We start from the raw sequence: 25,097 nt of genomic DNA, 5'->3' as shown, positions 1-25,097 counted from the left end.
AGAGGCTGGTCCAGTCACATTCTTCTCTGGAAGCCTGGACCCAGGGAGCAGGTGTATGCAGTTGGGTGATTTTGGATATAGTGGATATAGGCATAGCGGATCTGGGAGAGAAGGTGCTGAGAGGTTCAGGTAAGAGGTGGGGCTGCCAGGCCTGGACATCCAGACCCTCTTCTTGGCACTAGTTCCGTATCCTTCTCCCTTGTGCCTGTGTCAGCAGTTCAAGATCTCGTGCCACCCTTCTCCCTGAAACCCTCTGAGAACACAGCAGAAACAGCTCTCTTGGGGGCTGCCCAGGCTAGAACCACATGAAGGATGGCACTGGCGTGGCTGCAGTGGGCTCCAGGGCTGGGTAGGAGTGCTGGCAGATGGTGTGGCCCAGATGACCACTCGGCCCAGAAGACCCCCTTCCGCCAAGCCCCCTACCTCCTGGGACCTTGACCACAGAGCCAATAACCGCCAACAGACCAAAGACTGGTGGCCACCTAAGGTCCCAGGATTGGCTCCAGGATGCCCAACATCACAATGTCCGGCCAATTAGCTGCTGCCAATGGCACAGGAGCTGGACCCAAGGTTAGGCACACCTGCTGTCCAACTCTGACTAAACCTACGGGAGGGCAGGGAAAGACCTGTGTCAAGAGTCAAGTGCAGTTCTCTGCATAAGGGTGCTGGGATGGTTATGCCTGTGGGTGCTTGGTTGGTGGACTGAGGACTTAGCCAAGAGGCTATGGTGACTTCAGGGCCCATGGGGTGGGGGCAGTGGCAAGAGGGACACTGCTGGACCAGGGTGGAGGTTGTGGTATGTGTGACGCTTCTGAGGGTTGAGAGGGGGGCTGGCTGCAGGCCCCCTATCCCTGGCAAGAATGACAGCAGCACTGTTACAATTAACAAAAAGATTTGTATTAGAACATTTACACTCAGGGAAGAAAGAGGTATCTGCATCATCAAATGTGGAATGTCGAAGAAATAGTTAAAATAAATAAAGACTCCGAGCGCGGATGGGGCTGGCTCAGGCCAGGACTCCCAGAGGCCTCTGCGCTTCAGCTCCAGGCTGCAGGGCCACCGCCTGGCCATACTGGCCGCCTCCCCGACGCAGCACAGCTGTGCCCGGGACACACAGAGTCTCTCAGGTGCTGGTGCAGCCAGAGCTCACTCCCCGCTCTCCTCACTTATCTCTGTGACAATGTCTATCAGGCTCTGGAGCCCAAAGATATAGCCAGCATCCTGGCCTTCGTGGACCACACTGTCCTCACCATACAGCCTGCACGTGGTGTGCGCAAAATCGATCATGCGCACGTCCACCGAGCTAGTGCCGATGGGCTTGTAGGCATAGGCGCCGGCTGACTCGTCAGCAGACTCCTCTGACAGGTCCTCCAAGTCCTCCGCGTCTGAGTCCAGGGCCACTTCAGCCCGCTCCTTGCCGTCATAGATGATCAGCAGGGAGCTTGAGTAGAAGCGGTAGGATTCTTGTCGCTCCAGCACGCCCTTGAGTTCAGTCAGCTTCCTGAGCACCGGGCCCAGGAGCTCCCGGCGCAGGTACCGGCCATTGTGGAAAAACTGGAAAAGTGCCTCTTTGAAGCCCTGTACGGACAGCTTCCGTCCGTGGTACTTGTTCATGAACATGAGCTGCCCACTGCCCGCCTGGTACACCTGTGGGAGGGAGACCAGCAGGTCAGGGACCGACAGGCATCTCTGGCAGAGATGGCCCAGCCCCAGGAGAGTGGCAGCAAAGACGACAGCCCTGGACCCGATCCTTCAACTTGTTCAGTATACCAGTCACACGAGGCCCTGTCCTTGCCAGTCAACACCCCTACGGCCCTCTGACTTGGGCGCCGTCGCTAGCCCTCTGTTCAGTGTGTGGCTTGGTGGGGAGTGCCCAATGTCTCTCCTTTCCTCTCTCTCCAGTCCATAGCTTCTGGACTCAGCCAGTTTGGCCAGCCCCAGAGAGCATTACCCACGCACACAAGCTTTCCTTCCTCACCAGAGAGCAACAGGATCAGTCCAATCTGGAATCTTTTGAGAAAATGGGGCTCTGCCATGGTGGGAGAGTGGCAGCTCCCAGCTGCCCAGCCAGCCCACCCCCACCACGTGCCAACACTCCTCTCACCTGCATGCCGCACACGCGCACACCGATGACTGCCGACGTGCTCTGCTGGCACTTGCGGATCTGGTTAGCTGCCTTCTCCTCTGAAGCATCGTCACCATGCTGGCGTGTCCCCATTTTGAGGTCCAGGACACAAGGCACCTCATAACAGGAAGTCAGGTTCTCCAGTAAGATAAATTCTGAGTGGTTAAGGATAAGGCCCCTCTAAAGAAAAGGTGCTGCTCCATGGCACTCCCAGGGTACAGGGCCTACACATGGCGTCCCAGAAATCCTGCTCTACCTCCCAGGCGGGCGGCCCGGGGCTGACCAGAAGGCTAAAGGGAACCTGCAATTCTGGCCAGGGAACTGGCGTGAGAGAAGCATGGGAGACACACACATTTCCTGACTCAGCAAGATGTGGCCCACAGTCCAACAACCTGTCCTAAATCAGACACAGAACATCAGGAAGTTCCCTAATCCCAATCTTAAACAAGAACTAGAAATGTCACTTAGGAACTCATCAAGTTTTCTCTTTTCAAATAAATATGTATTTCCCAGATGAAAGGCCGAGAAACAATGACCAGATGTATGAGTTCCCCTGGGGCTTCCCAGGTGGCGCTAGCGGTAAAGAACTTGCCTGCCAAGTCAGGAGACACAAGAGACGCCGGTTCAATCCCTGCATCAGGAAGATCCCCTGGAGAAGGGCATGGCAACCCGCTCCAGTATTCTTGCCTGGAGAATCCCATGGACAGAGGGGCCTGGCGGGTTCTGGTCCACAGAGTTGAGAAGAGTTGGACACGACTGAAGCGACTTAGCACAATGCCCAGACCAGCTCCTAGAGCGCGGACTGGTGAACCATGGGCCCCTGCTCACTGCTTTACAGCTGTTAAGTTAGGAACAAGTGGTTCTTATAAATCAATTTTTTCTTTTTCTGTCACATGGCCTGTGGGATCTTAGTTCCCTGGCTAGGGATTGAACCCGGGCCCTCGGCAGTGAGAGCATGGCATCCTAACCGCTGGACCACCAGGGAATTTTCAGTTTTTACATTTTTAAGAGGTCAAAAAATGTATATAGTATTTCATGACACATGAAAGCGGAATGAAATTCAAGTCTCAGCAACCATAACTAAGAGTTTAACTGGAATACAGCCACGTTCATTTACATCATCTATGGCTGCTTTCATGCTACAGATGACAGAGCTATGATAGTGTATGGCCTGCAAAGTCTATTTACTACCTGGCCCTTTACTGAAAAAGCTTGCAACCCCTGCTTTAAAGGAATGACTGAATGCACATCTGGAGTACGAAACATACCTGACCCTGTACCATCTCTGCATTCCAGAAAAGGAAGGCAGCTGCACAGACGACTGTGCTTGTGTAAAAATGACTCAGGAGCCTAGTTTAAAAGATTCCTACTCGCCACGCATAGGACAATTTGAGCATCAGAAATAACTGCAATGAACTGAAACACGTCAAGTATGTTTAGGGAATTCCCTGGCAGTCCAGCGGTTAGGACTTTCTACTTGCACTGCAGGGGGTACAGGTTTGATCCCTGGTCGGGGAACTAAGATCCCACATGCCGCATTCAAAACCTTAAATACATGGGTTCATGATGATGCGGAAAACCTCACTGGTTACCTTTGGAGGATGTTAAGAAACCATCTCGTTATTTCAAATAGTAAACTAAGGAAAATAAGCATTTAACCTGCCTTTCCTATTTGAACTATACTTCATGATAAGCACGTAGTTGATAAGGAAAAGCTTCTCTTTCAGCAGGATTCCAGCTCATGAATGAAAAAGGAATGACAAAAAACCACCTACTTAAAAAACTGATTTAAGGCAATGGCAATACAAAAGAGAGGGACAATGAAACTCCGCTTCCCATCAACAGGTAAATACCATTTCTGAAGGAGTCTTGCCTCCACTCCCTCAAACTGCCCCTGAATCTGATCAAGCCTGTAGATCAAATTATCAACTTAATAGAAACAGAGGGGAAAGAGTAATGTGTAAAAGACACCACAAGATGTAATCAGTAAAATCCAGAGGGTGGGTAACTCTAGAAGACCGTTTCTCTGACAGGAAATTTCCAAGAAGAAAAAAACAGAAACGTATTTTTAAAAGACTTAAACGTTTCAACTGAATGCAACATGTGAACATCATTTGGACCCGCATTCAAGCAAACCATAAATAAAACATTTATAAGACAATTAGGAAAATGGGAAAACAAATTAGATATTTGACAGTAACGAATTACTGTCCACTTTCAAGGAGTAATGATAGTATTAGTGTTTTAAAATATCTTTATCTTTTAGAGATATACGCTGAAGTGTATACAGATGAATTATCGGACACTTGCTTCAGAGAGAGTTCAACTGGGGGTTTTGGGTATACAGAGACAGGAGACTGACATGAGCGGGTTAACCAGCTGCTGGAACTGGGTGACGGTACCATTAGGTTCAGTGCATTCTCTATAGTGTGCATCCAGGTTCCCTGATTGAAAAAAAGAAAGGAGCCTTTCCCTTGTGATTTCTTCATGTGGCAGCCTGGTAAACCAGACTGAAAGATCAGTCCAACCCCACCGCAGACTCTGGCATTTAAGCTCTACTTGGGGACTTCTGCAAGTGTGTGAAAACATAAACCAGCTCCTTGCATTCCAGCGTAAAGCACCTCGAATGCAAGTTGGTCCCTCAGGAACCCATCAAACTTCCTCCCCAGCACCTGCATTCCCAGACCAGCGCTCAGCCCAGAGGGAAGTGATGTCTGCCCAGTTATCACGCAGGGTGTCCTGGCACAACCATGACTTTAAAAAATCCAATTTCTCTCTCCAAGCCTGAAGGGTCTCCTCCCTTGTCCTCCCCTCTCCCCAATGCAGAGATGCCCTGTGAGCAAAGGATACTGTACTGGTTCCGGTGTTTCGCATTCTCCTTCATTCTCTGTAACTGTTGCTGGTGACACTTCATGCTCCAAGGGTTGTAGTGTTTAAGCTGAGAACTTACATTCCCCTTTTTCTCTACACTGTAGTACAAAACTTCAGATTTCTTCAGCCACTCAAATTCTTCTTCTAACTTATGGCTATAAAGAGACAAGAAGCTGATAAATCATAACATCTCATCGGAAGTCAGGGGCAAAGAGGCATGAAGGAACTTTCTGCAGTGATAGGAAGTTTGATGCTCTGATGTGGTGGCTGTTTCAGTGGACACATTAAACATTTCAAATGGGTACATTTTACTGTAGTGTATACCACACCTCAAGACAGTTGATTTAATAAAAAAATTAAGGGGTTAGCTTGCTGCTTTAGGAAAACCTAAGATGCAAGGACAGCCTCTCCCTCCAGCCCACACCCCACAAGGCAGCCTTCCCTGCTCCCACCTTCTAGGCAGTACCACCCCCTGGCCTCTAGTACATCCAAGTTCCCTAACTCAGGATGCTGGAGACAGAGGCTGAAGTGAAATTCCATGAGAATAAGTCAATCTACTTGGCTACACTTAAAAAAAAAAATCTTTGGCTGTGCTCTGTGGGCTTTCCTCTGGTTGTGACAAGCAGGGACTACTCTCCAGTTGCAGCACACAGGCGCCCCCTTGCGGTGGCTCCTCCTGTTGCAGTGCTGGCTCTAGGGCATGCAGGCTCAGCAGTTGTGGGCCACTGGGTTCAGCTGCTCTGAGGCCTGTGGGATCTTCCCAGACCAGGGATTGAACCTGTGGCTCCTTCACTGGCAGGCAGATTCTTTATCACGAGCCACCAGGGAAGTCCTTAGCTACGTTTTTAACACATATGCATACACAGTTTATCTTTTCATAAGCTCTGTCAAGGTGTGCCACTTGGGAGGGCTCTGCCTAAGGGAATCCCCAAGATGCAGCCATTTTGTCTCCCACTATCAGTGAACACCTGCGGTAACGGGATGGCTTCTGTCTGGGTCACTGCTACATTCCCAGATGCCACGCAGGGCCTGGCACAGGACAGCTGCAGGAGGAATGAGTGACTGAAACTCTCTTACAGCTGCCACGACAGTTGTTTTACCCAAAATGGCACAATCTAACTCAGAGTCAAGCAAAGAGAAGCCGGGCACGGCACGTGGGAACCGACCCGAGTGACACGGCACCTACTGAGCCCATCATGTGAGCCCTCAGCCCCGGGGCACTGGGCTGTAACTGAGACCCCTCCCCTCCTCCCGCGTCCAGCCCCCTCTCAAGTCTATACCCACCTCTTCACTTTTTCTTCTTTCCGGTGTTGCCGTACCCAGTCCTTAGAGGTCTTGTCTGTTTCTAGAACGTGATGCTTTTTGTTTGTCCACCTGAGCAGCTTACTTTTTGGTTCACAGTCTGAATTATCTACACTGTCCACAGTTCCGTGGTCCCCTTTTACTGGATATGCTATTAAACACAAGTTCCTGTCTTCGTCTTCTTCGAAGCTCACGGATACCACACCTAGAAGGAGGGTGAACACGGAAGACTTTCAGTTCCACGGGAACATGTGTTACAAATAACATGATTGGAACATTTGTTTTTTTCTTACCCTGTTCCTTAGTCTCTATGTTGCCAGAGGCCCCAAACTCATCTGCAAACCTAACAAATATCAAAACAGCTAGAAAAGATGACACCATACAAGACAAGCGATTAGGGAGCAAACATGGCCAAGAGTCTTCCTCTGTGATTCACTCAACGAGGCAAGAGCCAAAGAATTACAAGACACATTTTTCCATCATTGAAAATGTTTATTAATTTTTATGTAATTCTTCTAATCCTGAGAGAGACATGAGGACATTTGCTTTTTAAATCTTGTGGGATTTTTTTACTACCTTAAACAGAATCTCCGACGGCCTTGAGGCTTGCTTTAAAGCAGAGCCTGAACAGAGACTTCCCTGAGGGGTAAGAAGTGTCCATGGGTAAGGGAAGACTGGGCAAGCAGAACAAAATAAAGGAGCAAACAAAACAAAGCGCACAGCACAAGACACCCGGCAAAGGCTTCTTGGGGCGCCCCCACGCGGTGGGCACCCAAGCCTTTCGTCCTTCTCAAATATATTCCTTTATTGGTCTTTGCAGTCTCATGTCACAAAAGAACAAGATGAACACAAGGCAAACGGGGTTGGGCTGGGAGCACAGACGCGTAGTGGCCTTGAAAGCAGCTCTCCCCGAGTCTCTAGAACCTGCCATATGTAATGAGACAGTCTTTGAGGAGGGGGCTGTCGGGTGGGAGGGTTTCAGCAGGTGCCGACGAGTGCCTTAAAACCGACTGGCTGAACACCTTTCCTCCCAGGCCTCTCTGGCCTGGGATCACTCAATTTGCTCAGTTCTTGCTGCCCGCCCGCTTGCTCGCTCGCTGCAAGGGAATGCGTGCTTAGAGAGACGACGCTTCTGAGGTGGTACCCGGCTCTGGGCGCAGAGGAGCTGGGGTGGGGAATTCAGGGGACCACACTTTCCTGTGGTGGGAAAGAACCAGGGAAAAAATGGGGGCAAGGGCAGCCAGCTAACAAGGGACCTTTGGCTCTGTCCTGGAAAAAACAACAGAGAGGACCAAGTGAGGGCCCCAACTTCCCCAGCCCCACCAAAGCACCATGCATGTTCAGAGTACAGACAGAGGTGACTGTAACATTCTATCCTCAAAGAATATGTTTCAACAGTCCCAGAAGAACCCAAGTTGTTCAAGAGTCTTTTGCATAAGCAGGCAATGCAGCTTTACAATTAATTTCCTTAAAGGATTCTTCTTTGATTTACAAAGGACCCCCCCCTCCCCAGGAAAGACCACACCATGCTGATTCCCCCCATTAGAAAAAGGAAGAGAGTCACCATATGTGAATCAAAGAGTTGCCGTAATATAGCAATTTCGGGGACATTCCGTAATAGCAAAGGGCTTCAACTAATCAGCACAAGCCTCCCACTCCTGCGCTCCAACTGACTCAACCCTGCTCCCAGCCTACCTAATCACCAGGGCTTCTGGTTTCCTGGAGGACAAAAAGCAGGCGCCAAGTATTCTGGGTAAAATCCTCTCAAAGTCTTCCCCGATGTCCCCTCATGGGGGACTATAGGTTACCGTGATCAAGAGACACCTGAACATAAAACACAACTACACTTCCACCAAAAATAAACTCAAAACAAACCCACAAAACAGAATTGAGCAATCTTACCAGGGCTTGTAAACTGAGGGTGTGAGGTGCTGGGCGGAGGGCCAAGAGGAGGAGGAGGGAAAACACAGAGCGGGTGGGAGGGGTGAGGGCTCCAGGGGTGGCTGCCCAGACCTCCTCTGGCCGCGGCGCCTCACGTGTCCTCGCCAGCCGCTGGCGACCCCTAAGGCAGCTGCGGGCTCACCTTTGTACTGGGGAGTGAATTTGCGCATCTCAGCTGGGAGGGTCTCGTAGAACTGGTGCTCCCTGGGGACCAGGGGCTTGCACAGGGTCGTCTCGTTGAAGCGGAGCACGCACGAGTGCCCCCCGACCTGGTGGACAAAGGGCTCCAGCAGGATGCCCTTGTCGCGGGGCTCCACGTCCATGGCTCTGAAGGCTGGGCTCATCCTCCAGGTGCGGGCAGCAGGGAGAAGAGGGGGCAGCGGGGTCCAGCGGCCAGCGCGTCCTCCGTCTGTCGTCTGTCCGTGCGTCCGTCTCCCTGTCCTCAGCTCCGCGGCCGTGTGGGCCAGGACGCTCTGCGGAGAGTGACAACGGAGTTGGAAACAGCCGGGCACCGCCTTAGAGGCGCTGGCCGTCCTCTTCCAGCAGAAAAGACAAAACAGCCTGAGCTCCCGTGGAGTCCCGCCCACGCCGCCCACTCGGCCCCGCCCCCTCCCGCAGAAACAAACAGCCACCGTTGTCCCGGGCGGGGCCGGATGCCGACTCGCAGGGACTGGCTGCGAACCCCAAACAGCTCCAATCTCCCCCACCAGGCCTTAGAAGGCCACTACCACGAAGCCACGATGAGGTAAAATCACAATTTCAAACCTAATAGTCGCATTAAATCGTACCATTTTCTACTACAATTGTTAGATTTAAGAGTAATTGACATCCAAGGCTCTCCGTTAATTAATATATTTTAATAGACTTTATATTTTACAGCAGTTTTAGGTTCATGGCAAAACTGAGAAAATACAGAGGTTTCCCACATACCCATCTGCCCCACACATGCATAGACAGCCTTCTCCATTATTAATATCCTCCATCAGAGTGGTACACTGGTTACAGATAGATGATGAATCTATACTAACACAGCATGGTTTACATAGTGGTAACAGGGTTCCCTATTGGTCGTTATTTATGTTTTTATAAAATGCATTTAAAGGGAAATCTGCTTATGCACCACCTAGTAAGATTGCCCACCATCCGCCCCCCACAGGTGTGCGCACTGCCCCTGCTCAAGGCCAAAAACAAGGCCCATTAACCTTATTAGCAGTGGAGCTTGGGCCCAGCTTTAATGATTAACCTCTGTATCTAAAAACAACAGATCATGGCTGACTAACTCTTTTAAAAAAGATACACAGTGTTCTAGGTCACAGACTATTTTTACTGGTTCTCTTCCTATCTCCAAAAGCTGGGGCACACCTTTAAACCAAAGCTGCATTCTTGGGGCCCTTGTCCACTGAGGTCCAGGAACTTCGGATCCCCAAGCACACTGGATCTCAGAAAGCACACCTCCACACGTTAGTGAACCGTTTCAGGGTATGCCATGTTCATTCTGTTTTCCGTCTAGAATTTACAGACTGACTACACAGGTGCTACCAGCAATACTAACGGGGGGCTTGGGCTATGCTTCAGAATCTGTAAGGGGTTCTTACTGGGAACTCCTCCAATTCCCACGACTCCAAATGAGATGGCGGTGGTGGTGAGAATGGGTTGGACGGAGGTTTGCCCACTGTCCTCTAACGTGGGTAAAGCACCCACTCTGTGCTAGGCTCACTGCAGGGACTTAATTTGATCCTCCCGATACTTTCTATGAGACATTATTCTCCCTGTCAGAAACAAGGAAGTTGGTTCGGGGAGCTGAGGAAACTCATCCAGGGCTAGAGCCAAGAAGCCGGAGTTTCCAAACAAACCTCAATTTGTTGTCTGTCCCTCCACAGCTGCCTCTGGGGCCCTGGGTCTCTGGCACACGTGCTTCCGTACAGCGCTCAGATATACATGGGACACTTAGCTTGTCCTGTGATGGTGTTTTCACCATGTTTTTGTATTTTCTATTTATAAAGCAGCCTCTTTCAAAGTGTTTAGCTGGTGTTACTCTTTTCCTTTCAGAGAAAACTGACAGTGGGCTCCCTCCCACTGGACTCAGGGATTAAAAATCAATACGCTTTCCTACATGCAAAGAGCAGAAAGTCAAAGGTTCTGATTTCTTACACCCGGCACTACCTTCTCATTACAGAAGCCCTCAGGAGGGCAGGTGCTGAGAAGCGTCCTAAGACACAACACAGGCGATCAGCTAGAAGGACGAGTACCTTCCAGCCATTCCAGGCTCTCTACAGAAGGTGGAGCTCTGAGATGCGTGGCCACACAAGCCCTTTAGCTTTATAGAGAGCTGTTCACACCAGTTTTTCAGTAATGAAAAAGACCTCTGGAGTAAGAGCAACCCCAAAGGAAAGCTACTGATTCATGATTGGTCTGCCAGTACCCAAGAAAGAACTAGGTACCATAATTATTAAATTATGAAAGCACAAGATGTTCTTCATCGGCCAGGCTTTAGAAACACAGTTCAAACCTTTCATAAATGTGAAAACTCCTTTTGTTGCCACAGCAGTGCTAACACCAATGCCTAACACCCTTTCCAATAACTCTGTTCAAGATTCCTTAAATGTATTCAATTAAAAAAAAAAAATCTCTCTCCAGGCATCTCTCTTACTCCACTGAAAAATCCCAAACAGTAACTGGCCCTTCATGAAAGCTCTCTGGAGTATGGTTCATGGGTGTGGCTGGAGGCTGAAAAGCCCAATGAGGGTCTCCACCTTCTCCCAGGTCTCCCATGTGTTCATTAGTGGCTGGAACCTTGGTATGGAACCTTGCCACCCTCCCTCCAGCACCCAACTCTGGCACTTCGCAGAACACTGCTCCCTGGAGAAGAATCATCACCTTACACAGAGGCAAGAAAACTAAGGCCCTTTCCCGCCTGTACCAAGTCTGATGATGGAGGAAACTCCTAAATGGCAGAATTGGGGAGAAAACTGATCCCGTAGTTAGATGGAGCCAGATTCTAGCCCCAGTTCTGCCATTTCATTGCTTGGAGAAAGACTCCCAAGTCACTGGCTCCCTTTGGGTTCCAGTTTTCTGGTCTGTAAGGTGGGAAGGAAAGACCTGAGGTAGACATCTACTCTGAGGGCTTCCCTTTGTGCTCAGTCAGTAAAGAATCTGCCTGCAGCGCAGGACATGTGGGTTCAATCCCTGGGTCAGGAAGATCCCCTGGAGAAGGAAATGGCAACCCACTCCAGTATTCTTGCCTGGAAAATTCTATGGACAGAGGAGCCTAGTGGGCTAACACAGCTCATGAGGTCGCAAAAGTCGGACACAAGTTAGCAACTAAACTAAACCACCACCACCAAATATCTACGCTAAGGTGGTATAATCCAATTAGTGAGTGGCAACCAGCAGTCTGTTTTAATCAAATAGAAAAAAAAAAAAAGAGCAAAACCCACTGCATCACAGATAACACAGTAAGTCCTGTTTTGCGATTCTTTTATTTCAATTATGGTCGGTCTCTCAATTTGAAGATAACTATGGCTTCACTGTACAACATATTTCTCACATTGGGGCTGCAGAGAAATAGAGCATTTGTTCTAGGGTCCCTTAAAGATTGAATGCCTGTGGGAAAATGAAGGAGCAATTTCCCAATGATTATACCATAGATCAGAGAAGGAAATGGCAACCCACACCAGTATTCTTGCCTAAAGAATCCTGTGGACAGAGGAGCCTGGTGGGCTGCTGTCCACAGGGTCGCAGAGTTGGACACGACTGAAGTGCCTTAGCATGCATGCATGCATTGAAGAAGGAAATGGCAACCCACTCCTGTATTCTTGACTGGAGAATCCCAGGGACAGAGGAGCCTGGTGGGCCGCTGTCTATGGGGTCGCATATAGTTGGACACGACTGAAGCGACTTAGCATGCATGCATGCATTGGAGAAGGAAATGGCAACCCACTCCAGTGTTCTTGCCTGGAGAATCCCAGGGGCAGAAGAGCCTGGTGGGCTGCTGTCTGTGGGGTCGCACAGAGTCGGACATGACTGAAGCGACTTAGCAGCAGCAGCAGCATATCTCTAGTGGCTTCAGCCTGGTCAGAAGAAAAATGCCCCAAGAATCTGCTGCATTTCACGGCTAATCTTTTCCCACGTGTGGTTTGAGCAGTTGGGTCTCTTAAAGGTTTTTCAACATCTGAGTCGTCTAAGGCCTGGTTTCCCAGGAATCCTAAAACATTAATGGTTACTAAGAAGTCCATGTGATGGACCCTGAACCTAGTGTGAAAGGGAATAATCGGAAAATACTGACTTCACGTTTAGCATCTGTTTTAGCTTTCCACATTGCCTCACATTTGTCCACGAAACTATCCATCGGTGAGAAATGCAGAACATGATTCATCCTAGGACATGACACATATTTCCCCCACAGCTCATGCCCTAAGCCTGTTTAAGGTTCTGCTGGAAACAATGCCTTAATAGTTGTATCCTTTAAAATACTGAAAATAAAACAACTAAGACCCTTGGGCCCTTAGCTCACACATCTAGAATTTGGTTAACATGGGAGGCTACAGACAGGATCTGCTGGGGCCACTTACTCTGCCTCAAGAAAAGCCCCAGGGTTGAGCAGTCACAGGGGACAGCAACAAAACAACCTTTACCAGCTGAACCTTCTCCATGAGCCTCAGAGCCAGTGCCCACATCCATTCACAACCCATGACTATACCACCAGGGTCAGTCACTGTAGTTCTCAAACACTGTTGGTAGGAAAAAAGAAGTACAGCCACCATGGAAAACAGTTTGGCAGTTTCTTATGAAGTTAAACATATACTTATTATATGACTCAGTAATCCTACTCATAGTACTGACCTAAGAGAAATGAAAACAAATGTTCACATAAGGACATTGTACTTGAATGTTCACAGTGGCACTATTCACAGTAACTAAAAGGTGGGGAAAATCCCAGTGTCCATCAAATGGAGGAATGAATAAACCAACTGTGATGTATCCATATAATGGAATATTATTCAGCAATAAAAGGAATGTACCGATATACACAACAAAGATTAATCACAACAACAAAGATTAATCCCAAAAACATTATGATTAACTGGAAAAAAGCCAATCACAAAAGAATGTCTGCTGTATGACTCCATTTACATGACATTCAAGAAAAAGCAATAGCAGAAAATAGATAAGTAGTTGCCAGGGGGCAGAGGGTAGGGGACCAGGACTGACTGCAAAGAGGCCCAAGAGAACATTCAGGGGTAATGAAAATGCTCTATGCTGTGACTGGACAGTGATTATATGGCTGTATAAATTTGTCAAAACTCATCAAATTAGAGATTTAATGTCAATGAATCTTACTGTATATAAATTATATTTCAATAAAGAGCTTGAATTTTTCCGTATACTTTAATTTACAAAAATTTCATAACAAGTACAAATTAAAATAATCAGAAAGATTGTAGTTAAAAGATCCTATCAGCTGACAAATAGTTTCTACATGGAAACGCACTAGCTGGAATTCACCCCCTATCTACCCTCCTGTCTATTCTAACTGGGCTCACTTGCCTCCACTGAGCATCTTGAGTCACTCATGCAAGCAAGGTAAGCCTGGGTCGCCATCCTGGTTAAAGTAAGGGCTTTGCCTTTTCTGTGAGGGCGCTCCCTGATGGTAGAGGCTTTCAGGGACAGCCATGTTCTCTCTTAAATCCATGACACCCACTGCTAATCCTGAGCCATCTGATCACCTTCAAAGCCTAGTTTTTAGCAGGCTTTTACTCTTAATACTAAGAGTGGAGAAGGAAATGGCAACTCATTCCAGTCTTCTTGCCTACAGCATCCCATGGACAGAGGAGCCCAGCAAGCTACAGTCTATAGAGTCACAAAGAGTTGGACTGGATTGAGCACACACACCCATTTAGCGCAGGTGGCTGAGACCGCATGGACGTGAGTCTGAGTGAACTCCGGGAGTTGATGATGGACAGGGAGGCCTGGCATGCTGCGATTCATGGGGTCGCAAAGAGTCGGACATGACTGAGCGACTGAACTGAACTGAGCACGCACACACGGTTAATACTAGGAGACCTATACCAGTTGCATGGTTATCTTTTTTGATTCTTGCAAAGTCAAAGCAAAAGCATCCTTTACACACAAATAAGCAGAAGAGACGCAAAATGGTCCAATAAGCCTTCCAGTAAAACACCCATCACGAAAGAAAGATCAACAGCAAATCTGCTTCAATTATCCTGGCTTTCTTGTTATTTCTCAAACATGCCTGATACACACCCACCTCAGCGCCTCTGTTCTTGCCATTCCCTCTGCATGGTACACTCTTTCCCAGATATCCTCCTGGCCCACTCTCTTACCTCCTTCAGCTCTCTATCCAAACATCACCTCTTTAATGAAGTCTTCCTTAGCCACCCCATCTGAAGGTGCCATATCTCCCCATCCACATGCCTTACACAACTCAGCTTTATCTTCTCCTCAGCACTTATCACCATCTAACATGCTGTATATGTTTTATTTGTCCTGTTCATTTTCTGTCTCCTCCACCCTGCCCCCACCAGAAAACCAAGTCCATAAAGTTGGAGATTAGTGACTGCTCTGTTTACTGCTCAATCTCCATAGCCCAGAAGAGCACCAGCACAGTCAGCACCCCATAGGAGGTGCCTCAAATCACCTGTGCGTCGTGAGTATCTGCTGCACACAGATCAACAGAGACCTCGAGAGGCACCTGGTGCAATGATCCAAACCCACCCCAACCATACAGGTAGTACCACCATTAAACAGCCACACCCTTCACCAAATGCATTCTCAGCATCGACTAGGTGTTAATTTTGTATTTATAATCTCCCACTGTATTAAGTCTGCATTAACCGGGGCGTGTAAATGAAGGGCCCTGCACCTGAACACTCATCTGGGACCTGCTGCTGTGGTACCGTTTCATGTCAACAGAGCCTAAGCTCTTAATCTAATAAAAGCCAACCTCTTGGAAAATTCTCTCTGTAGAAAATCAGGCAAAAGCATGGTCAGTGAAGAATAAAACTTTAAAATGTGGATAAAAGAAGATTAAAATCCTCTCACCATTTACAAATATACTAATTAGCATTCAGAAATTCTGTGTTAGCATTGAGCTGACATCCCAAAGACCCAGCTTTCAGGTTGCTAAGTTATCACTTAAAAAAGTAACACTGACTCACAGGGGTCATGGCTGTTCATCTCCTTCCAAGGCCCTGGAGTCACTGCATAAAAAAAAATATTAAATTTTTAACCACAGGATCGCCAGGGAAATCCCTATGTGATCTTTTTATAGAAAAATTACGACACTGCTGTCATAAAATGAGGCGGTCAGCACACTGCCCCGAAAGGTAGGGGGGAAAGTACTATATAGTATTAGCACTGCCCTAGAGGTCCAGTTGTTAAGACTCCACACTTCCACTCAGGGGGCATGGGTTCGATCCCTGTTCAGGAAACTAAGATCCCATGTGCCACTCACCACAGCAGAAAAAAAAAAAAGTATTGTAGTATCGATTTTTTAAATGTATGACTTTTTTTTGGTTTTCTTCTTTCAATCCAAATTTACTTTTTTACCTTACTGGTGTTTTTTTCTTTTATTGGCGTATCATTGATTTACAATGTTAGGTTAGTTCCAGATGTACAGCATAGTGAATCAATTACACATATAGACATATCCACTCTTTTTTAGATTCTTTTATCACATAGACCATTACAGGTTACTATGTAGAGTTCCCTGTGCTATACAGCAGGTTCTTATTACTTATCTATCTTACATACAGTAGTGTATACATACGGCAATCCCAATCTCCCAGTTTATCCCTCCCCTCTCCTTACCCGTGGTAACTCTAAGTTTGTTTTCTTCATCTGTAACCCTATTTCTGTTTTGCAGGTAAGTTCATTTTCTTATTTACAGTTTTCATAACTGTAAATTCTTTTGTTTAAAGATGGATGATACTTATATGTTTATATAAATCAATTACATATATTTATGTTACATTATATAAACCTCAGCCACCAGAAAAGCTGGATCTGCCCTGTACTAAGTGGTCAGATCATTATTCCCTTCTCTTTAGTTTCCTGAGTGCTTCAAACTTCTTGAAATTTTCTCAAACTCAGAGCATGTCTATTATCTTTATAACTGAGAGTGAAAACATTAGGAGGAAGAACAAAAGAATTCACTATGACCGAAACAGAAAAACGCAGATGGCTGCTCAGCTCTCGAAGGTTATGAACTCATCCACAAAGACACTGATGCCACCCACACTGCAAGCTCACAGCTCTACTCCACAATGGAGACACTGGGAGACCAACGACATGTAAACAAGTGAGGATAATAATCCCAATAATCCTGCCCCCAGAGTGTGTACAAGGTGCTGAAAGGTCAGAGGAGGAAGTGACCAACTCAGCCTTCAGTGATGATGGGATACAACCATGCCAGAGACAAGAGCTACTGTTCACCAAGCCCTTAGTCTGTTCTGTAACTCCTCCCCTCCTCCCACAGCCTTCTGGAGTAAATACTGCGATCACTCCCCTACACACGGCTGCACTGAGGCACCAGACCACCTAGGCCTCATCACGGAAAACAAGATGTTCTCTGAGATGAACGAGGTCACCCTCATGTCACAGCAAGCAGTGGCTCCACCAAAGAACACAGCAGGGCTGGAGAGACAACACAGAAGCCCTGCAACTGACCTGACACAGATGCCTGGGGTCCAAAACCAGGTGTTCATTCCCCCCTCATTAGCATCTTCTTCTAGTTTTAATAAAGGAGAAACTACAAGTTGTAAGTGTATTTCATGACAGTCACAACAATGCAGATCCTCCCACCAATTCTGAGGAACAAATAAAACAGCAGATTCTGTTCCAAAAATGCAGACAAACTTTTCCATAAGGTGAACAGCAGCCTCCCAGAGGCTTCTCTGAGGATCACACTGGTCCATCTCTTTGCCTCATCAGACCAGATTTCTGGAATGAAAGACTTGAGGGCCGAAAGATGGAGAAGGGACAAGGAGAAGGAACTTTCAGCCAACCCAGAAATACGTTTATCAGTTACAATGCTTGCATGACAGAGTTTGAGCAATTTAAAAAGTTTTTCAAGCTAAAACTGGAGCACTGCTCCTTCAAGAAAATCTAAATTGTTGATTCTAAGTTATCACATGTCCCCTTTACCAGAATATCAAATTTACTTATAAATAGAGATCAGTCCTGGATGTTCATTGAAGGACTGATGCTGAAGCTGAAACTCCAATACTTTGGCCACTTCACGCGAAGAGTTGACTCATTGGAAAAGACTCTGATGCTGGGAGGGATTGGGGGCAGGAGGAGAAGGGGACGACAGAGGATGAGATGGCTGGATGGCATCACCGACTCGATGGATATGAGTTTGGGTGAACTCCGGGAGTTGGTGATGGACAGGGAGGCCTGGCGTGCTGCGATTCATGGGGTCGCAAAGAGTCAGACATGACTCAGAGACTGGACTGAACTGAACTGAACCTAAATGTATTCCATGCACAGACCAAGAACTTTAAGTCCTCCTTAAAAAGCCTGTTACCCCTCTTCAAGGGCCATTTTCCATCTGGCACCTCTTCCTCCTTGATGCAACTGCAACTCCTACCACTGTGTAGGCAACATACCCAACAGGAACAACAGAAGTGATGCCTGAAGACTGGCCAAAACTGGTCTTGATCTATGGGGGACTTTCCTACCCTGACTCATGGTTCTCTCTTGTGCCAGTAAAGCAACAGTCCATTAGCTTCAGGCAAGATCATATGCTCCCTGCCTGTGGTCAGTGTTTACCCTGCTCATTTCTCAGCAGTTCCCAAACCAGATGACAGGTGAACCCATTCTCTGAAACGAATGGTGCCAAAAATGATTCAGTCCTCATGGGCAGCCAGAACCCAGGCAGCCCTGACCTGCGCAGGCCAGCGCAGTGAGTGCTGTGCCTGCCGGTGGAGGAACCAAGGTGTGCCCCGCGCTACACCAGATCCCATGCTCGGAGGGCAGTTTCCTCCGGGTCTCACAATACCTCGTTCAGGTGAGCGCTCCCCTCAAGGGTATGAAAGCGTCCCACGCTAACAGGACCAATACAGCCGCTTTGGACGCCCCTGGTGGTCCACGGATTAAGACTCCGCCTGCCTATGCAGGTGGCCCGAGTTCGACCCCTGATCCGGGAAGATTTCACACGCCGAGGGGCAGCTAACTCTTACTGAGTAAGTGGAAGTCCTCCACCTCCAATCTCCCATGTGGAAAATGGCAAAATGGTAAAGGGCTACAGCCTCCCTGGTCACAAGGCAACGGTCTCTGGAAGATACCACCACAGCTGACAGCAGGGCCAGCTGGGCAGCGCTGACTTCCTCTCTCCAGTTCTGGTGGGACGCAGTGCAGTGGTGTCCTTTCAAACAAGCCAGGGTGCGAGGCCTCTCGGGAAGGTGGATGGGTCAGCGGGGAGGGGGCAACACTGCGGGTGGGGGATACAGGGTTTCTTTGGGGATGAGTCACATGGGATATGAACTGTATCTTAATAAAGCTATTAAAATATCAACACAATAAAAGGGCCGCACTGCAGGGGTCACAACCAGCTTGGAGAAAGGTTCCAGTGACAATGTACACACTGAGAGGAGAGGACAGTATTTAAGAGGAGACCACCTCCAAATGTGGCCACGGGAATGGCAGAAATGCACACAGGCAACTCGGAGAACCAATTCATGACCAGTCAGTGAAGCTGCTCAGTGGTGTCCGACTCTTTGCGATCCCACAGACTGTAGCCTACCAGGCTCCTCCATCCACGGAATTTTTCCAGGCAAGAGTACTGGAATGGGTTGCCATTTCCTGTGTGGATAAAAAGCGTTAACTTCTAAAGGAAGTTATTTATTTATAAAGAGGTAATAACTAAACACGTATGTGCAATTAAAAATAAATATTACAAGAAACCCAACTTTCAATACCTCTCTGTAAGTCTGCACACTTAAATTGTACCAAAAAACTCTTTTACAAATCTTCTCCCTGACATATTGGGCCTGTCTGATGCTTGGGAATAAACGGTGCTTCACCTACTCTCATGTCTCTATCTGTACACCAGGCATGGTAACTTTAAGGAGGTGCCATGAGATGGGAACACGATGAAAAATCCAGCCTCCTGCCTGGTTTACGGGTGGGTAATGCACTCCTCAAACGTGAGCGGTCCTCTGTCCACTGTCCCAGTTCCTACAGAAAGTCCAGCGGGAGATGGAGGTCAGAGGATGGACCTGACAGTGTAAGTGGATAAGGGCGTATTAAGCCTGCCCTGGTGGAGGGGGAGGGTGAAGAAAGGGGTGACAGGTAAAGGAACAGAGCGCCAAAGGACATCCTGTTCATTTCTTACAAAAGAGACTTTTAAACTGGTTACAAGTGTGATAAAATGACCACCATTGTTAGCTTGGGGTCTCTTCATCCTGTTGATTTTCTTCAATGCACTTTTCTATTCTTTCCAGAAACAGGATCAGGCTATATACGTTGTTTTGCCTTTCTTCCCGCCAGTAAAATCAGCTTTATTTTTCTCACCTAATGTTTAAAAAATACTGATAAAATACACACAATATAAAATTTACCTTTTTAACTATTTTGGGGTAGACAGTTCTCTGGCGTTAAGTACATTCACAATGTCGTACAATAATCACCACTATCTCCAGAACTTCTTCATTATCTCAAACTGAAACTCTATACATGTTAAGTAGTAACTTCCCACTCTGCCTAGCCCCTGCCCCCTGGAAACCACCATTCAACTTTCTGTCTCTATGATTTTGAGAAAATTATTCAACATTTGTCTTCTGTTTTGCCACTTTTTCCCCCCAACTAAACTATATGACTTAGACAGCCTGCTACATCTATCTATATATGATTCCTTTTAAAGGCTGTGTAATAGTCACACAAAATCGTAATGTATTTATCTACTTCCCTATCGACACTATTTCCAACTTTGAAATTACAATAATAATGCAGTGAGCATGCCTGTATCTGTCTTTGCATACCTGTGAAGTATTTCTGTAAGAAAAAGTCCTAAAAGTAGAACTGCCACTGGGACAGAGCAGAGATTTTAAAAGATTGCACCTATTCTTTACTCTGACCTGACCCACAAGGTATGCAAGCTACTGCATCCTGGAGCACTGGGGTAACATTTTTTATCAGGAAAGTTAACCAGGCAGAGAGACAAGGAAAAACGTGGCTTCAGAGAGGTCCAGCCGGTCACTACTACAGTGACATGAGTGGAGGGGTGGGGGCAGCAGGAACCAGCATTTGCCGGGAGCCTTCTCCGTCTGCATTCTTACCTAAGGAACAAAGGAAGAGAGAGCAATCTTCTTCATGTTTATTAGAAGCTCATGTGTAACAGGGGTTCAAAAGAAGAAAAATCCTTAAGCTTTTAAAGAAAAACTGAGTGCCTTAGAAAACTCTCTCACGCTTCTCTGTCATGTTTCATACCATAGAAATATTTCAGGTAACTTTGTAAGCTTATGAATTTAATATCTGGTTACTGGAAGACATCAAAACTAAAGGTAAAAGAGAAGGAGGCAACACACCCTCCCAGTCCCAAGCTTGGGAGTTTGCTGGAGGGAGGATATGACAGCAGGAAGACCCGCCCCCCAACAAACAGGGCTGTGACCCCCAGCAGGCCATTAGGACTGCAACTAAGCTGATCTCTCCATCATCTCACCGCCTGGGCTTCCTCTTCTTATGAGTCTCTCTGCATCTGTTTGTCCCAAGAGGGCAGGTGGGAAAACATCCTGACAGCCCCCAGGCTCCAGGGCCACTAAGACATCAGAACTGCCATCTCCAGACACCTGTCTCACCTGGAGTGACCTCATTAACGTCATCTCCCCTACTCAGTGGCACACATGGCAGGGCACAGGGCCTCCTGTCTTCTGCACTGCACCCACAGAGCCCAGCCCACACAGGGGAATTAAGGAGGGAGGGGAGAAGATAGAGAAGGATCTGGTGGAGGGTGAGGTGTAGCACGCTGTAGCCCCCCTCAACCCTTGAGGGGGCAGCTGACCCCGGAGAAAATCTGAGACAACTGTAGGCCTCTGTCCTGAAAATGCATACCCTCCCTGAACTCTGCATAACATGCGTGGAGCTGGCGAGCACAGACCCTCTCTTCAGAACCCCTAATACACAGAATCAAATTACAGGAATGAGTCAGATACTAAGTCTTCAAAACAAGTCAGAACAAGGATGTTTTGTTCATAAAGTCAGATACAGCTGAGAAGACGTGAGTTGACCTGCCAACAATTAAATATAAGGGATGATCAAGCCATCAAGAAGAAATGTACCGCAGGTAATTGGTAAGGTGGGAGTGAAGCCTAAGTGAACCTAACTTGAAAACAGATTTGGAAATTAGCTGCAAAGGAAAGAGCAGATGGCACTCCAAGTAACATGCAAAGAAAGAAGAGGTCTGGGTCAAGATGCCTGTAAATGAACAGCCTGTGGGCAGAGGGTGCAACACTAGTGAGAGGAGGAGGTCTGTGAGGAGACAAGGAGCAAAATCCCTACATTCTCCTGGAGGCCAAGGGTAAGACTCACTGTTTCACATGGAAAATCTGGACCATATGACACAGAGGGAGGAGGAGGGTCTTACACTGTGCGGCCCTACACGTCCCTGAGAGTCCTCAAGAGTTCACGGTTTGGGGCTCACTTCTGATTGAGTCCTGGCCACTCCATCACAACTTCTTCACTAAAAAGATACACAGGTGTCATGACCCCTTCAAACGTGGCCACCATTGTCAAAAGGTCTCAAACACAGGGTGTGATCAGTAAAGGCCAGAATGTGGTAACCCCTACAAGATAAATGACAGATGTTTCAACAGATTAATTACAAAACAGAGTGACCATATATGTATCTCCGGGAGTTGGTGATGGACAGGGAGGCTTGGTGCACTGTGATTCATGGAGTCGCAAAGAGTTGGACACGACTGAGCGACTGAACTGAACTGATATACGTATCTAAGAGACACTTCACCAAATGCAATTGCAGACTTTATTTGGATCCTAGTTTGAACAAACTGACCATTAAAAAAAAAAAAAAACCAATGAAACAATCAGGGCCATCTGACCATGACTAAATATTTGAGAAAAATCAAGAAATTATGGCATCACCGACTCAAGGGACATGAGTTCAAGCAAACTCCAGGAGATAGTAAAGGAGAGGGAAGCCTGGTGTGCTGCAGTTCATGGGATGGCAAATAGTCGGACGTGACTCTGTTAGTGAACAACAACAAACAAAAGGCCTACTGGTGTAGAAACTGTGGGTAGCCCCTTGTCTTAGTGATATGCCATGAAATACTTATGGATATTATAGTTTGGGGACAGGCCTCCTAAAATTTCAACTTTTTTTTTAAGGGGAGGAGAGGAAGGCAGAGTGTGAAGATCGGATAGGAGTTCCTAACTGCAGAGGCTGGTGATGGATGGATGGTTAACAGACCTAAACCACCTTATCCATCATTTTTGGAGACTCTTTTCCTTCAAATTCTGAGGATTCTGAGGTAAACACTTAACTCAATTTTGGGGGAAAAGGCTTCTTCCTTGCTACCAGAATATACTGCAAACACTAGAACTGCTTATTGCTACTTGGTATGCAAATAAACAAAAATATAATTTATTTAAAAAACAAAAATATGCTTTAAAATGTAATCACATGAAAGCAATCATTTACTATACAAAAATGTGTTCAATGTCTTTAAGGTGATTACCCCACGAGGTAAAATAACTTCACTTGAAGGAAAAATTCATCCCCAGCGCATCCTTCTTGAGCCAAACAATGGAAAATTTTCACCTCAGCAAGCTGGCCTTGGGGAGGCTCAGTCTTAGCCCTGTTGCCTAGCGACGGGTGACATCTTCAGTGCTTACAGAAGTCTCTGGCACCCCTTGCACCCCTCTGCAAAAAAGACTGGCTACAGTTCATCAGTCAGTAGTCGTGCCTTCCTCAGACCTTCCACTGCTCAGACAGATAGAGGGCTGGTGGATGTCACCTGCAAAGCCTTGAGACGAAAAGAAGTTTATTACATCTGCTAAACTGGCTTTTACAACTGTATCACTCCAGTCCTAGCTCTCATCCGTCCGATTCCTAACAATTCCTGCGAATTCTACTCTAAAGTCTGAAGTTACAAAGCAGGTAAACCAAGTAGAATACCAGCTAACCATTCAACTTTTTCCTCCAGAAAAAACTACCAAGTGATCAACTGGTTTATTACGTCAACATGATCACGTATTCATTACGCCAATTTGATAAAAGTATATATCTTGCTCAGGTTTCTAATTTTGGTAGTGGTTAAAGTTAAAACAATAACAATACCAGACTGAAACTTCTCTTTAAATCCTAAACACCAGGTTACAGGATGAAATTACACAAACTCCACAAGAGCAATCTATGTAAATAAGCATTTTAGTTCCCTTAAAATGTTACCCTGCTAAAAATGCAAATACAGCAAATAATTAAATACTACAATTCATGAAAACTACTGTAATCATGGTGCTTTATACAAAGTATCATAAAACTTGTGATCTGCAACATTTTTTGTTATCACTTTTCAGAACTTTCAGTGCTTAAAACTATTCTTTCACATGATTTTATCTTATTCTTGTTCTATGTACATTTCACTACCAAAATGTTTCATTCCAAGCACTGATTAGTTTTACTTCCCCAGTATCTAAGAGCACTAGATTTTACTGGTTTCTACATTTTCTTTTCACAATATTTGGACTCATTTTTCTACAATTCGGCTATAAGAAATTGAATAAAATCCAAAAACTAATCACTTGGACGCAAGAGACAAAATGCAGTCTGCAATCAACGCAACGTGAAAGATCTGCACGCTCCCTCCATGGTGAAGCTTATCACTATGAAGAAGACGTCCCCGGATCCATTTTAGAGCTTTGGGGGATAAGACGGTTAGGTTTGCAAATACCCCCTCTCCCCCCGCTGACACCAGCTGACAAACCCAACTGACATTCAACACTCAAAATGGCTGCACAGCTGCCAGCCTCAGGTAACCGTACCTGAGGCACTGAGTTCTCCAGCAGAAGACTCAGGGAGACTCCCATCAATAACCCGAGATATCGTGGACGCCAATGTCCTGGGGAGACCTCCCTCAACGACCCAGAGATCTTGCCCTCTTACAAAGAGCGGAGACTCCAATGACCAACAGAGACCCCGTATCACCAAAATATTCGGGAGACCCCCCCCCCCCCCGTCAATGACCAGGGAAGATTCTGCCTCTCAAAATCAGGGGAGATCTTCTCTCCCCAGTAACCTGAAGAAATAATGCCTCTCTCAAGTGACCGGGGGAAATCTGGCCCCACAGGGACCCTGAGAGATCTCTCTTACACCCTTAACCGGGGGAGGACCCCTCCCCCAAAACCTGGGGACACCCCTAATGACCAGAGACTTCGCTCCCTGAAGACCCAGAGAAACCCTCTTCCAAAGTCCGCGGCGCGGCAGGGCCGTAGGCCGAGGAAAGATGGCATTACCTGCTGCCTCAGCCCGGTCCCTCGGAGCTTCCTTCCTATTGTTTCTCTCCCAGCAAGATGGCGGCCGCCGCGCCGAGCCCCGCCCCCTGAGTCTCATTCCCTGAACCCCTCACTATTGGCTCGCACCGGGAGCCCAGCTCGCGGACTGGGCGGCCCAAAAAGCGCTGTTGCTAGGGCGCCCGGATTCGTTGTAGCCGCTTCCGGAAGGGGCGGGGAATGGGCGGAGTTAGGGAGAGGGGTGGAGTCTTGTCTGCCTTCAAGGGAGCGGGTGGCCAAGGAGGTCAGGGTGGGTGGACAGATGGGCTTCGAGCCCATGGTTGTAATAAGGGATGCCAGGGATACAGATGGATGAGCCAACTGTATCATT

At 47.2% G+C, this 25,097-nt stretch overlaps 1 protein-coding gene across 2 annotated transcripts; it reads right to left on the bottom strand.

The window, feature by feature from the left end:
- Nucleotides 1-875: 875 nt before the first annotated feature.
- On the bottom strand, nt 876-24,842 carry IP6K2 (inositol hexakisphosphate kinase 2). Of its 2 annotated transcripts, XM_061396929.1 has the most exons (6): nt 24,731-24,813; nt 8,382-8,712; nt 6,281-6,503; nt 4,976-5,151; nt 2,105-2,280; nt 876-1,647 (listed from the first exon to the last, which is right to left on the bottom strand). In XM_061396929.1, the coding sequence occupies exons 2-6, from the start codon at nt 8,581-8,583 to the stop codon at nt 1,147-1,149; spliced, it is 1,278 nt and encodes a 425-aa protein (XP_061252913.1). In that variant the 5' UTR covers nt 8,584-8,712; nt 24,731-24,813; the 3' UTR covers nt 876-1,146. The 2 variants fall into 2 exon arrangements, with proteins under 2 accessions (XP_061252913.1, XP_061252914.1); XM_061396930.1 differs by lacking the exon at nt 8,382-8,712 and having other exon boundaries at nt 24,731-24,842.
- Between the last annotated feature and the right edge of the window lie 255 nt (nt 24,843-25,097).

This window comes from Bos javanicus, chromosome 22 (assembly GCF_032452875.1).
Source record: "Bos javanicus breed banteng chromosome 22, ARS-OSU_banteng_1.0, whole genome shotgun sequence".
NCBI lineage: Eukaryota > Metazoa > Chordata > Mammalia > Artiodactyla > Bovidae > Bos > Bos javanicus.
The sequence above is the reverse complement of the archived record's forward strand: the minus strand, read 5'-3'. Positions and strand labels throughout refer to the sequence as shown.

Bases quoted from the DNA above. Each gene is read 5' to 3' on its own strand.
- IP6K2 (XM_061396929.1), bottom strand. From the start codon at position 8,583: ATGAGCCCAGCCTTCAGAGCCATGGACGTGGAGCCCCGCGACAAGGGC. The intron at 6,504-8,381 runs GTGAGCCCGCAG...CCCTCCTTCTAG, and splicing joins ATTCACTCCCCAGTACAAAG to GTGTGGTATCCGTGAGCTTC. The intron at 5,152-6,280 runs GTGGGTATAGAC...GTCTCTTTATAG, and splicing joins AAAGAAGAAAAAGTGAAGAG to CCATAAGTTAGAAGAAGAAT.